The 15,486-nt window shown below is 36.2% G+C and overlaps 1 protein-coding gene across 4 annotated transcripts in view; it reads right to left on the reverse strand.

The window, feature by feature from the left end:
- NR3C2 (nuclear receptor subfamily 3 group C member 2) overlaps positions 1-15,486 on the reverse strand; it is a 437,426-nt gene that overhangs the window by 75,998 nt on the left and 345,942 nt on the right. For all 4 annotated transcript variants that reach the window (XM_037830778.1, XM_037830780.1, XM_037830779.1 and 1 more), the window contains exons 5-6: positions 3,392-3,736; positions 1,914-2,058 (exon numbers count right to left, since the gene is read on the reverse strand). In XM_037830778.1, the coding sequence (XP_037686706.1) occupies positions 1,914-2,058; positions 3,392-3,736 (490 nt within the window). The remainder of the gene's footprint in view (positions 1-1,913; positions 2,059-3,391; positions 3,737-15,486) is intronic.

Here is a 15,486-nt window from a genome sequence, read left to right on the forward strand (position 1 = left end):
TTTGTTAAATAAATGCTGGATGAAGCACACATATGCATTCAGACTTCAGTTGCAAGTCAGCCCTTACAACTTAGTCATTTTCCTAAAAGGCAGAGCTACCACAGCACCCCATGTTGAGCTCTATTTGTTGATATGATTTGACCAAAAGGCTTTATGGCATTTGTAGATGTTTCCTGGGAGTAAGTACACCCCTTTGAAAAACCCAGCTCTGCCCTGTTCTTTCTATTGAAGGAAAACCTACAAAGTCTAGATTGGGGTTGAGGATAAATGTTTTAAGAACAGGGAACAAAATTTTTGGTCTAATAATTACATAAAATCTTAACATTTAATTACTATGGCATAAGAAAGCAGTTTTCTTTTGTTGCTTCCATTTTATCTCTAATAATATTTCCTAGAACAGACAAATGCATATAAACTTAGGTGACCTCCTTTTTTTTCGGTTTTATATTATTTATCTAATTTAAAACCACATAATGACATTAATTTCCACAGGTTTCAAATATAGGATGCTTCCCTTTCAATTTCACTTTTAAAAGAGGATTCTTTCAATTTTGTACTTTGTTTGGAACCCGTACATTTAGATGTTTAACAGAATTAAAAATTATTAGATGTACTAAATAAGATTAAATGGGTCATTTTAATCTTCTGTGAAAATGACATCAAATGTAGATGCACTGGATGGCAGTAATAGGTCATTTACCAATACTTCCTTTTAAAAGGACCCTCTTTAATATTTTTTTCTTTTGGTTTATATATTTATTTAAAAATAGGCTTATTATTTAAGGAAAATCATCTGATTATTGAGGAAAAGAAGTAAATTAAAATATGCATGCCATTTTTTTTTTTTTTGCGTCACTTCATACTTTTGGTGGAAATACAGTAGCAAAATCATTATTTCTGTCAAATTGCCAAAGAGGGGTCACCTTGAAAAACCAACAAATGATGTCCAAATTCATCTTGTGGCACACAGTATTTGGGAGTATGGTTATTCCTGGGTGAATTAGTATTGGTACTATTTAGGTACCTTGGTACTATGTGTCTGCTTTTAATCTTCTGTATTGCTTTTCTTTCTTTCATCACCAACCTATTTCTCATCTGCCTCCATCTCAACTCAATCCCCTATTTTCATATCTCTAGAGAGAGCCATCTGTTATAATATGGCTATGGTTACTATCATAATTCAAATGTTCCTTTTTATTTTAAGTATTTCTTGACCCAACAATTATAAGGAAGTGTCACTGGATATAAACATAAATGAAATGTGCTAATGTGGGATGCAAACAGTATTAAAATGTAAATTTAAAATAGGAAGGAATTCATGGCCAAAGAAAAATCCATTTCAATTCTTCAATCTTTTAAAATGCATCATAAAACTAAAAATGTTTCACTACAGAATAACATTTTGGCTTCTTTTATGATTGCAAAGAAGGGTAATTATGATTGTCATGAAAACACATTGAGCAGCTGTATACTGTTAACAAAAGAACCATTACACAAATGCTCATAAAACTGGCACTTTATACATGCACATTTCCTAGAAATTAGATCGTATGACCAACTGGAATAGATACCAAAAGAGACTGTTTTCTATTAATTGTGGCCATGTATCAGTCAAGTTTCCACAGCCAATTGGATCCTCTTTCTTTTGGGACAATTTCCACATATTAATATACGGATTGATATCTATACACACATACACACACACAAAAATACTGATTTAAATATATCAGAAGTGTACATTATAATTTCGTAAACAAGTAATTCTTAAGTTCTCAAAATATAGATTTTTTAACTCTTAGAAAAATGCCAGCATCAACAGATTCTTTCACAAATATACATCTATTTAAAAATCATAAAAAATAGCAAATAACTCCCCAGTTTAAATTTATGATGGCTAATTAATAGGTACTTACTCATTAAAGACTAGATCTGGTGCAAAATAGAGAAATTGGCTGTTCGTATGTTTGTATGATCTCCAGCTCAAGGCAAATGATGATAGACACATCCAAGAATACTGGATTAGCGTAATTTGGTCCTCAAGAGGCAAGTTTTTAAATCCTGAAGAACAGAACAATTAATCAAAGAAATACACTTAGCATTAAGTACATTCCAGGAAGAAGCTTCTTAAGTTAACCCCAAGCAGCCACCTTTCTCTAACAGACTCAAATCACTTAGACTATCCCTTACAGAGCACCCACCACAGGCCTGGCCCTGATCAACGTTTCATTTTAAATTAACCCCAAATTCTCAGTGAAGGTGAGTGGCCACGGCAATCAAACGCTGGAGAACTCGGTAGAAGATTTAATGTGGATGACAGTTTAAAACCCTTGGTCACACTGAAAGAATACATATTAAGCTATAAAATTTGCTTTATTCCCACCTGCAATTCTAATACAGGTAATTTAGTAACTGTCAATACCTATATGTTTGCAATAATGGTGGAAGATTTTAATTTTCATGAATTTACAGTGGTTAAAAAATGTTACTCCTTGCTTACCATAGTCTGGGATAACACCAGACTCTAACAAAGCTCTGAAGTGGAAAAAGAATCCCTGGTGCCTGCCCTGTGGTCCCACAGTCTTCTTCCTGGACCTCACTCCTATATTCCCAATAGCTCCATATTATTTTCCTGGACCTCACCCCTATACTCCCAATAGCTCCATATTATTTTTTTAGACCTCACCTCTATATTCACAATGGCTTCATATTATTTTCCTGTCTATAGAGTTTCATCTGGGCAAGCTCCTCTCCAAAGAATCAGCCATTGGAGCCTCCCCCAATCTTTACCTCACAGCTTCTGGCTGATCATCGGTTGTCTAAAAAATTGCTTCGGATTAATGAACTGATGGACAATGTGATATCAACTCTAAGTTACGTTTCTGTCCATGAATAGGACCCTTATTAATAAAAACCTATAGCATAAAAAAACAGCCAAAGTAGGAATTTCAGGGACAATTTAAAGGGTGTTGGGGGTAAAATGACAATTTTGACAGAGAATCTTTTGAGTTCTCCTACAACTTAATAGGCCTTGGTTTACTTGTCTGTGTGTAGATTAGCTGGTTATGAGCTGTTGCTACTGGACTCAGCTTGTGTGTTCACAAATAGAATGTATTTTTTCTTATTAATATTCTCAGGATGAAATTTTCTATTCCGATCATCAACATAAGAAATGTTTATGTTGTATTAGCAACAAGAACCCTTAACTCCACATTCTCAGAAGAAATAAGCATATTAACCTCGGACTTCAGCTAGATACTCTTATCAATTTGGTATCAATTTGCTATTGGGATTTAACGGAAAGCTAACTCCAATAGCACTGCTGGGTATGGTGAAGGCTGTTGCCCTGACTTGCGTGGTTCAGGATACAGACATTGAAAAGAGGCCATCCTACCTGGAAGTACCTTTGCCCACTTCACGACTTGTATCATCTGTTTGCCTGCCAGGCGGTTTAGGGTAGAGAGCAGATTTTCAGCAGTAGCCGGTTTTGAGCTGTCATAGCCCGCGTACACAATTTCAGGTTCGATGTTTTCAAGGACCATGATGGGGGACGGCGTGAGTGCTCGTGAGATGGTGGAGAACTGGGGAACCAGTGCTGTGTTGACAGAGGGCTCCTTTGCAGGGGCGATGTAAGTCGTCCCCTCCTCGGGGCTCTGGGGCGGTGGGGGTGGGGGCGGTGGCTGCTGGGGCTGATCCTCATGAATCCCTTTTAACTTTCCCAACTTCTTTGACTTTCGAGCTGTAAAAAAAAAAAAATAATAATCATCAACGATAAGGGCAAATCAAAATTATGCTTGGCAGTGCCTTGCACGAGCTAAATTATCATCCAACGCTGGCATTTTTAAAGCACACTTTTCCTCAAAAGAGTGCTTATTCTAATAGGAACATTGTCTTTTAAATAATTCTCAAAAAGAAAATGTACAAAGCCAAATTACTATTACTTAGGCTATTAGAAGAACAAACCCCTCCCTCCCTTAATTCATTCTACAAATCTTCACTGTGGGTGTCCTACATGCAAGATACTGTGTAAGCTGTACAGGAGCCCAGCTAATCATCTTTAGTAATGTCTAGCCTTATCCTGTCCTCAACAAGTTTTCAGCCTAGTGAGGAAGATAAGAACGGTATCACAAAACTGTATGGCAGGGCAGATAGAGGTAAGCACCATGATAAAAAGGGTAATAGTTAAAATTCATTGAATGCCTAATAAAACCAGGCACTGTTCTGGATGCTTATATAAATTAACTAATTTAACACAATTTCATGAGTAGGTACTATTACGATTCTCACTTTATAGTGAGGAAACTGAAACCAGAGAGGTTAAGAAATCTGTTCAAGAGCACATAGCAAGTACATGTGAAATAGAGATAGAGTTCAAAGGAAAGATAAACTATTTCATATGCAAATAAATTATATATGCCACAACTGAATCTTATATAAACAGGTAATTCCTACCTTTTATCCATCAAAGAGCTGCCAACAATTCCGAGTCAGCCTGATAAAGTTCATTATCTTAGTGCTGTCTCTGTTCTCTCCATTAGGCTTTCCCTGCTCTCCCAAGACCCTTTGGTGCTTATCTACCGCCTACTCTTCACCTCTTCAAGTTGTACATTAGCAATCACTTACTCATGCAGAGTAGTTATTTTGTGCATATGCCTTTAGCCCTGTGCATATGCCTTTAGCCCTGTGTCCCCATGTATACTGTGAGCTGTGGAAACACAAAGACTAAGTGTTGCTCCTCTTTTACAGCACCATAGCACCTTAGTAAATCTTATACCTAGAGGAAGTGATTCATAAATTCCTGTTGAATGAATGGGAGAGCAATCAACCCCCAAAGTGAGGCAGCAAGAGGGAAGAAAATAAATATCTAGATGATCCCAAATTGGATGTTTAATCTACAAATTGGATAGTGAATCTACAAGAATTAATGATCCAAATGAAAAATTCAAGCCTAAGTTACACCAACACATGCATGTACACATCCTTTAAAAATCTGTCCCACTTTCTATTTTCACGTTATAGTCTAGAACTGAAAAATATCAAAGTACTAATAGGAGCCTCACTTTAAATTTTTAAGAGAACACTTTTTTTTTAATCTATCCATAGAGTGACCCACATGTACTGATTTACCCAGTACAATCCTGGTTTATGCTTGTTTTCCCAGCATGAGTTCCTGTTCACTCCCCAAAGTGCCCCATTTTGGGCAATAAATAATATTGTCATCTTAATTACAAAAAGAATCAATATTAATCTTTAATAGCAACTACCTTTATTTCACATTTATCTCAAGGGCTCTTAAAATAGATAAATGAAACAATGGGAATGTGCCTGAGAAGATTGGGGGTGGATGGCAGAGCAGAGCGTTAGATGAGTAGATGGATAGATAATAGGGAAGATGGATGAATGAATGGATGAATAAATAGAAAAGAAACCCCAGAAGTATCAAATTGAGCTCAGAGCTGTGGTAATAAGTTACTTTTCATTAGGAAAGTTTCAATTTTTAAAAATTCCTGAAGAAACAGACACTTTCTGCTTAGCCCTAATGTATATGGGGAAATCACAAAATAAAAATTTAACAAAGAGTAGACCTGTGCTATACCAATTAACTTGAGTTTAAAAATAACCATTCATGATTATAATTATGGCTATAAATATTTACCACATTCATCACAGGAAAACTTACTAATTCAGATAAAACAGAAGCCACTATCCAGCAACAGATATATCTGCTTCACATTCATTGAGTATTGGAACTGGGCTTAAAAGATAAATAAGACTAATCTGCAAAACAATTTAAAAATATCTATCATTCCATTTACTTATAGACTGTTTCCTTCAATAAAAGATTTGTTTCAAAGAAAAGCAGATGTATCATATTCAGGTCCACTACTGGGAAGCCACTGACAATATAGTGTCCAGTAACTCTGCACATCTGCTAGAAAACCAAAATGTTTCTGATGAATAAATGAGCGAATAAGCAAAAGAACAGATAATTAGCAAAGTAGCTCAAAAACTAGGCAAAACCAGGAAGAAGGAAAGAACCAAACACCTAGATAATACAAAATGCTAGTCTATTGATGACTCTACGAGCTTAAGCAACTCCTCAATTGAATGAATTGGTCATTTGAGGAATTAGATCCCTAGGACTGCTTCTGTGTTAAATGAACTCTTCTCAAAGCCTCAACTAATTCATCTGAAAAAATGGGCATAATAATTCTTCCCTCTCCTTTCTCACAGAGGACTATATGGATAAAACAAATGAAAACACAATGAAACTTATTACCACAATATGAAACAATATTTCAATGTTACTTCCATTCTTTCCCATAGTTTTACAAATATTAGAAATATTCTAGTTCATAAAAATGTTCTCATACTTTAGAAGACTACATCTGATAAGAACTGTAATTTGATTGACTAGAAACAGCCAAGTGTGATATTTTCAAATTTTATTAAAATTTGCTTGAAAATTAATTATAAAATTCCTATTTGTTTTAGGCCTTAGATCTATAATGCTGTGTTGATTTTCATGACTAATTTAAGGTTGATGCTAGAAATATTATGAAGAAAAAAGTTTAATATTTTCTGTAGCATTTATATACAAGGCTGTGGCCTGTAGCATTACCTACTTAAATAATTACTTTTTAGCATTTAATTTTATGCTGTGATTTTGTGAATTTATGTGGGGCATTTGGAATTGAGTAATAATCTATTTACTTAAATAGTTCAAGGTAATAAATATTTTTAGTGCTCAGATTCTTCAGCCAAGTGTATTCACCCAGTATCTTTCCTAAAAATAAGAGTTTAATTACATAATCAATTATACTTATATTACTCAAAGTAGCCTTTCTAAAATGTTTGAAAATTGTATACTCTTGTTCTAATACATGCCAGGCTCTGAAATTTAAGCTCCTCAAAGTTGGTAATAATGCCTTACGTATCTATTCCTATAACATTATACCACTTTTTATGATGCTTATGGGTACTCAATAAATGTTTGTTGAATGATCATATTCCAAATTTTAATAAATGTTAATAAACAATTACATATGCAAAGTAGTAATTCACTTCCATGTAGGAAATGCAGGTATGCATCTGAGATTTTAAGATAAAGTTTCTTAATTGTTAATAATTATGCCTTTTCAAAATTTCTCCTGTGTAAGGACCCATTTGTAGAATTATTATTCTTAAATGCCATATATAAAACAATAGTAAGCTGTATTTGTGTGTTAAGCACAGTTCAAAGCACTTTATATGCTGGAGGATTTCATGCTCACCATGGCCCTAAGTCTGGCGCTATTATTGTTTCCATTTTACAGATGAAGAAACTGAAGCACAGAGAGATGAAGGACCCTTTCCAGGGTTGAATAGCATAAATATCAGAGCGAGGATGTGAATCCAGCTATCTGGCTCAGAGTCCATGCTCTGAATCTGAATGCTCATCAACTGCTCTTAATTCATTTCTCTTTAAGTTGTATTATTATTTTTAAAGCAGTTTTATTGAGATATAGTCACATACCATACAGTCCATCCAAAGTGTACAATCAGTGGCTTTTACTATTATCACTGAGTTGAGCATTCATCACCACAATCAATTTTAGAACATTTTCATTACTCCAAAAAGAAAAACCCCATTCCTGTTAGCAGTCACCACTTAATCCGTCTATATTTCCCCAGCCCTGTATAACCAGTAATCTAATTTTGTGTTTATACTTATTTTTATTTACATTTTATATAAATGGAATCATATAATATGTATTATTTTGTAGCTGTTTTTTTCACTTAGCATAAATTTTTTAATATTGATTTTCTTAAAATTAGAGAAGCTGTAGGTTTACAGAAAATATGTTTCCATATACCCCCATAATGTTGATACTTTGCATTAGTGTGGTACCTTTGTTACAACTGATGAAAGAATCTTAAAATATTCTGTTAAATATTACCATAGTTTAAAATAGGTGTATTTTTCCCATATGTCACCCTATTATTAAATACCTTTTAATAGTAGTGTCATACATTTGTTTTAATTCATGAAAGAACATTCTTAAATTTCCACTACCAACCACAGTCCTGCATCCACGACAGGTTTCAGTGTGTTATACAGCCCCATGTTTTATCTTCTAACTTTCCTTCTAGTAACATATACGACCCAAAACCTCCACTTTCAACCACATTCACAAACATAATTCGGAACTGTTAATTACGCTCACAATAATGTGCTGCCATCACCACCACCCATTTCCAAACATTTACAATCAACCTGAATACAAATTCTGCACAAATGAAGTACCAGCTTCCCATTCTCTACCCCAATTCTATCCCCAGGTAACCTGTATTTAAGATTCTAACTCTATGAGTTTGCTTATTATAATTAGTTCATATCAGTGAGACCATATAAAACTTCCCTTTTGTTTTTAGTTTATTTCACTCAACATGATGTCCTCAAGGTTCATCCATGTTGTCACATGATCAGGACTTCCTTCTTATAGCTGAATAATATTCCATCATATGTATATACCACATTTTGTTTATCCACTCATCAGTTGATAGACACTTTGGTTGTTTCCATCTTTTGGCAATTGTGAATAATACCGCTATGAACAACAGTAGGCAAATGTCTGTTTCAGTCCCTGCTTTTAGTTCTTTTGGGTATATACCTAGTAGTGGGATTGCCAGATCATATGGCAATTGTATTTTTAGCTTCCTCAGGAACCGCCAAACTACCTTTCATAGTGACTGCACCATTTTACATTCCCACCAGCAAGCAGTGAATGAGCTCGTTTCTCTACATTCTCTCCATCACTTGTTTTCTGTTTTTTTTTTTTTTTTTTTTTTAATAATGGCCATTCTAGTAGGAGTGAAATATCTCATTGTGGTTTTGATTTGCATTTCCCTAACAGCAATGTTGAACATCTTTTCATGTGCTTTTTAGCCATTCGTGTTTCCTCTGGAAAAATGTCTCTTCAAGTCTTTTGTCCATTTTTTTTCTTTAGGTTGCTTGCCTTTTATTGTTGAGTTGTAGGACTTCTTTATATATTCTGGATTATTAAACCCTCATTGGATATGTGGTTTCCAAATATTTTCTCCCACTGAAGTAGGCTGTCTTTTCATTTTCATGACAAAGTCCTGTCAGATGCAAAGGTTTTTTAATTTTGGGGAAGTCTCATTTATCTATTTTAACTCTTGTTGCTTGTGTTTTGGGTGCAAAGTCTAAGAAATCATTGCCAACCACAAGATCTTGAAGATGTTTCCCTACTTTTCCTCCAGGAGTTTTATGGTCTTGGGTCTTATTTAATCTTTGATTCATCCTGAGTTAATTTTTGTATAAGGTGTGAGATAGGGGTCCTCTTCCTTTTTTTTCATATGGATATCCAGTTTTCCCAGTACCATTTGTTGAAGAGACTGTTCTGTCCCAATTGAGTAGACTTGGCAGCCTTGTTAAATATCAGTTGGCCATGAGTGTGACGGTCTATTTCTGAATTCTATTTGAATCCATTGGTCAATATATGTCTATCTTCCTGCCAGCACTATGCTATTTTGACCACTGTAGCTTTGTAACATGCTTTAAAGTCAGGAAGTGGGTGTCCTCCAAATTCATTCTTTCTTTTCAAGATGTTTTTGGCTATTTGGGGCCCCTTAAACCTCCAGATAAAATTGATAATTGGCTTTTCCATTTCTGCTAAGCAGGCTGTTTGAATTTCAATTGGGATTGTACTGAATCTGAAAATCAATAAGGGTAGAATAGACATCTTAACAATACTTAGTCTTCCAATTCACAAAAACACACAATGTCCTTTCATTTATTTAGGTCTTCTTTGATTACTTTAAGCAATGTATTTTAGTTACATCCTTGGTTAAATTTATTCCTAAATATTTGATTCTTTTAGTTGTTATTGAAAAAGGATTTTTTTTTTATTTCCTCCTCAGATTGCTCATTACTAGTATATAGAAACACTATTGATTTTTTTTGTGTGTTGATCTTGTGTCACACCACTTTGCTGAACTCATTTATTTGCTCTAGTAGCTATGTTAAATATTTTTCAGGACTTTCTATATATATGACCATGCCATCAGCAGAGTGAAAGTTTTATGTCTTCCTTTCCAATTTGGATGCTTTTATTTCTTTTTTTTTTGCCTTATTGCTCTAGGCAGCACTTCCAGCACTATGTTGAAAACAGTGGTGACATTGGGCATCCTTCTTCAGTCTTCACCACTGAGTACAGCACAACATTAGCTATGGGTTTCTCATATGTGCCCTTCATAATGGTGATGAAGTTTCCTTCTATTCCTATCTTTTGCAATGTTTTTATCAAGAAAGGATGCTGAATTTTGTCAGATGCCTTTTCTGCATCAATTGAAATGATCATGTGGCTTTTTTCACCTTTGATTTGTTAATGGGGTGTATTACATTGATTTTCTTGTGTTAAACCATTCTTGCATACCTGGGATAAAACCCACTTGATCATTTTGTACAATTTTTTAAATGTGCTGATGGATTTGGTTTGCAAGTATTTCGTTGAGGATTTTTGGATCTATATTTATTAGATGGATTGGTCTGTAATTTTTTTTTCTTCTATCTGGCTTTGGTATGAGGGTGATGTTAGTTTCATAGAATGAGTTACACAGTGTTCTCTCCTCTTCAATTTTTTGAGACTTGTTTTGTGGCCCAACATATGGTCTAACCTGAAGAATTATCTTCGAACACTTGAGAAGCAGTATATCTTGTTGTTTTGGGATGCAATGTTCTGTGTATGTCTGTTACATCTAGTTCATTTATCATATTATTCAAGTTCTCTGTTTCCTTACTGATCTTCTATCTAGATGTTCTATCTACTGATGAGAATGGTGTATTGAAATCTCTATTATTGTAGAGACATCTGTTCTCCCTTCAGTTTTGCCAGTGTTTGCCTCATGTATTTTGGGGCACCCTGGTTACTGTCATAAATATTTATGATTGCTATTTCTTCTTGGTGGATTGCTCCTTTTATTAATATATAGTGTTCTTCTTTGTCTCTTATACAGTTTTGCATTTAAAGTCTATTTTGTCCAATATTAGTATAACCACCTAAGCTCTTTTTTGGTTACCGTTTTTGTAGAATACCTTTTTCCAACCTTTCGCTTTCAACCTATCTGGGTCTTTGGGTCTAAGGTGAGTCTCGTGTATACAACATATAGTTGGATCATACTTTTTTATCCTTTCTGCCAATCTGTGTTTTTTGATTGTGGAGTTTAATCTGTTAACATTCAGTATTATTACTGTAAAGGCAGTACTTACTTCAACCACTTTATCCTTTGGTTTTTATATACAGTATCTTTTTTTTAAATTTATTTTTATTGATATATTCACATACCATGCAGTCATACAAAGCATACATTCAATTGTTCACAGTACCATTATATAGTTGTGCGTACATCACCAAAACTAATTTTTGAACATTTTTATTACCACACAAACAAAAATAATAAGAATAAAAATTAAAGTGAAAAAGAACAATTAAAGTAAAAAAGAACACTGGGTGCCCCCCTCCCCCAATTTTTCTACTCACCCATCCAAACACTGGAAAAAGGGGTGTGGTCCATATTGCTTTCCCAATCACATTGTCACCCCTCATAAGCTACATTTTTATACAATTGCCTTCAAGATTCATGGGTTCTGGGTTGTAGTTTGATAGTTTCAAGTATTTACTGCCTGCTAATCCAATTCATTAGAACCTAAAATGGGTTGTCTATATTGAGCATAAGAGTGCCCACCAGAGTGACCTCTTGGCTCCTTTTGGAATCTCTCAGCCACTGAAACTTATTTCATTTCACATCCCCCTTTCGGTCAAGATGTTCTCCATCCCACGATGCCGGGTCTAGATTCCTCCCTGGGAGTCATATTCCACGTTGCCAGGGAGATTCACTCCCCTGGGTGTCAGAGACCATGTAGTGGGGAGGGCAGTGATTTCACCTGCCAAGTTGGCTTAGCTAGAGAGAGAGGGCCACATCTGAGCAACAAAGAGGCATCTGGGAGGAGGCTCTTAGGCACAATTATAGGCAGGCCTAGCCTCTCCTTTGCAGCAACAGTCTTGTTCTCCTTCACTTTTGAAGGACGGTTTCGCTGGATAAAGAATTTCGGGCTGGCATTTCTTCTCTTTCATTACCTTAAATACATCATACCACTGTCTTCTTGCCTCCATGGTTTCTGGTGAGAAATCAGCACTTAGTCTTATTCAGGATCCCTTGCTGCTTTCAGGATTCCCTCTTTATCTTTGGCATTTGCCATTCTGATTAGTATGTGTCTTGGAGTAGGGAAATTTTTGGCCATTATTTCCTCAAATATTCTTTCTGCCCCTTTTCCCCTCTGGGACACCCAAGACGTGTATGTTTGTGCTCTTCATGCTGTCATTCAAATCCCTGAGACCCTGTTCAATTTTTCCATTCTTTTCTCCATCTGTTCTCCTGTCTGTGATATATAAATTATACTGTCTTCTAGTTTTCTGATTCTTTCTTCTGCTTTTATCTCTTTAGCCATATTTTCCTTCATCTTCTTAAATTGATTTAGGAGATTTGTTTCAACCTCTTTAATTAATTTTTCCAAATTTTGTCTTCTCTATAGTTTTAGTTTTTCCTTTGACTGGGCCATACTTTCATGTTTCTTAGTATGGTTTGCAATTTTTTGTTGATATCTAGGCATCTGATTATCTTGATTAGTTTACTCTGAAGATCAGTTTCTGTCTCTTGCTTAGTATTTTATTGTTGATTGGCTTTGTGTTAGGGTGGTGCCTCTTTGCCACTTGATTCAACTTACTCTACATCTTTAGAATTGCATGTGTTAATTGATCAGATATTTTCAGCTCTTCTTTATCTTATTCTTGCCCTGGATATGTGGTACAATTTTTAAAACTGCACTATTTGTGCAATTATTTCACCCTAGGAGAAAGCTTCCTTTCTTCTGTTCCTTCTCTGGGAATCTTGATCTGTTCTGTTTGGTTTTGTTTTGCCTCTATAATTTTTTTACACTCCTTTTGTTGCCTCTAGCTGCCTTTGCCTGGAAGACAAATTCTGGCAGGAGGGTCACCCTGGAAAGGACTTTCCCAAGTCAGTATTTCCCAGCCGAAAGAGGGCCACAGACCACCAAAGGGCAAACCAGCTCCAAAGAGCCCTTGGGCGAGGTCAGGAGAGATATGGAAAGTCTTTTGGACAAGTCCCTGGAAGTGTGCTTTTCTGGCCTGCCCAGCAGATGGTACCCTTCAGCAAACTGTTTCCCACACCCCTAGGGAAGCCTTGTGTATTTAATCGGCTACCACCCCAGCTCCCGTTGGGAGTGGGGCCAAAACACTGTCCAGGGTGGGCTGAAAGAGCAGTTCAGAGCTGTGACTCAGTGTTCCTAATTCATCGATCAAAAGCTATAATCACTGCTTGGGTGTCCCCTGCTACCAATCTTGGGGAAGAGCACTTCCCCGTCCCTCTCCACTCACAGCAGCCAGTCAAGGACCACACTCCGCAGTAGCCCTTCTTGCAAGAGGGAAGTGGGTGCTGGCAGCTGCTGCAGAGTGAACTACTCACAGTTCATTACTGCAGTTTCTTAGCTTTTTCCTCCTGCTCTTCCCTAGATGATGTTCAGTGTTCTTCTGGCCTCCAGAGCCCCAGAATATTTGTTTCAGACAGTCCCTGCCTGTTCACTAGCTGTTTTGGAGTAGACATGATTCCTGGAGCTCCCTACTCTGCCATCTTCCCTGGAAGATCCCCCTAAAGTGTATTATTTTTATACTTTAAGATTAGCACAGGTTTGAATTCCAGCTGTGTAATTAAGATGCTTGCTAATTACACAGGCACATTTTTTGGCTAAAGAGAATTAATGAGCATGTTCCCATTATCCAAAGCATCCATGAACATATATTTCAGGTTTTATCACTACTTACTTACCATGTTATTAAATTAACATGGAGTTAATGGCTATTAGGCTTAGGGTCTCCTGCTCCCAGGCTGGCCAGACACATGCTCCATTTTTCAACTGCCAGCAACAGTCTCTGTGTGTGTCTGGTGGTGGTGCTGGGCTCATCTGCATTAAAGTGACTGCAAACATCTTCCAATTGAACCTAGAGTACTTTCTCTTGCTTTCCCTAGATGTTACAGTAACTGGTATGTGTACACTGTCTGCCTCAGGCACCCGGCACTTCATGACCAGCAGCATCTTGACAGCCACTTTCTACTGGCACTGCTGGGAGAAAGAACACTATAGATTTCTCCATGGATTGTTCCCCCAGGAGCTCTCCAATGGGGAGTCCTGCTCCCTACCCTAAGCAACATGTGGGACAGCAGTCAGGGAGCATCTTGTTGGAACCCCACCACATTTCTGAAAGATTTCCACTGGGATTTCAGGACTCACAAAGGCCTGAAAACATGACATAGTAAGATTTCCTCTATGATTTTCTCTACCTCCTAAGGTTGATACGAGTTACTACATATCCTTTTAGCAAACTAGTAATGGGGTGAATGATGGGCTGGCTAGGAATTCTATCACTCCTGCATCCCACAGTTAGATATGTAGATGAACAGAGCACTCATTGTGTTTTCTTCACTATCATTTTCAAGCGTATTTAACTAGAAGTGTGTAATCAGGACAGCTTTTTTTTTTTTTTTTCCCTCTGCAGAATATAACCAAACACTGTTATCTAGAAGAGTATGGAAATTTTTTTCAATCACATTTCACTGGAAAAATTTAAAGAGAGAATTCTGTCATTTTAGAAATGTATTATGTTATGTTTTGAAAATTCAGGTCTTGGCTGTAAACATTAGAGGGGATATACTGAGATTATATTAAAATATATACATTTCCTTTTACAGGCTGAATGTACCTACTGGTTTAAACACAATAACAGCACCACAACACCCTGCCCCCCATTCCCTCCCTCATACCACTTTCTCCTTGCTTTTAACCACGCCTCTTTCACCCATCTGTGTGCTAGGTATACTATTTTAGCTACATTTCACATTTTCTTCATCCTCTTTATTGCACAACTTTTGTGTGCCTTTCCACTGCCAGAAAATGAAAGCGCTGAGAGTTAGGGTGACAACCAAATATTTCTGTCATGAAACCTGGGGAAGGGACATCACCTTTCTAAAGGTTTAATTAGTTTGCAGTAAAACCTTCCTAATTTGCACTAATAGGAAAAAGATCATCTAAATGTTCTCAAGGCAATATAACTAACAGAACTGGGTAAGGGTCCAGAGGCAATGTGGTTTCATGAATAAATAATTGGCTTCAAAATGGATTTTAAGGAAGTGGCATTTCAATTGTTTATAAATACTTCTTGAGTAGTTAAGAACTTGAAACAGGGTGACTTTTAAAGTATCTTAAACATACGGTGATTGTATAATTAATTTAAGAAATTAACAAGCATTATGGATTTTATTAGTATAGAAAATAAGCTGAGACAAACTTAAACCCAACCTTTTACCACCTTAAAAGACATTCCAAATTAGTGGCCCTCCATATATTAAATTTCA

Source organism: Choloepus didactylus, chromosome 3, assembly GCF_015220235.1.
Source record: "Choloepus didactylus isolate mChoDid1 chromosome 3, mChoDid1.pri, whole genome shotgun sequence".
NCBI classification, from domain to species: domain Eukaryota; kingdom Metazoa; phylum Chordata; class Mammalia; order Pilosa; family Megalonychidae; genus Choloepus; species Choloepus didactylus.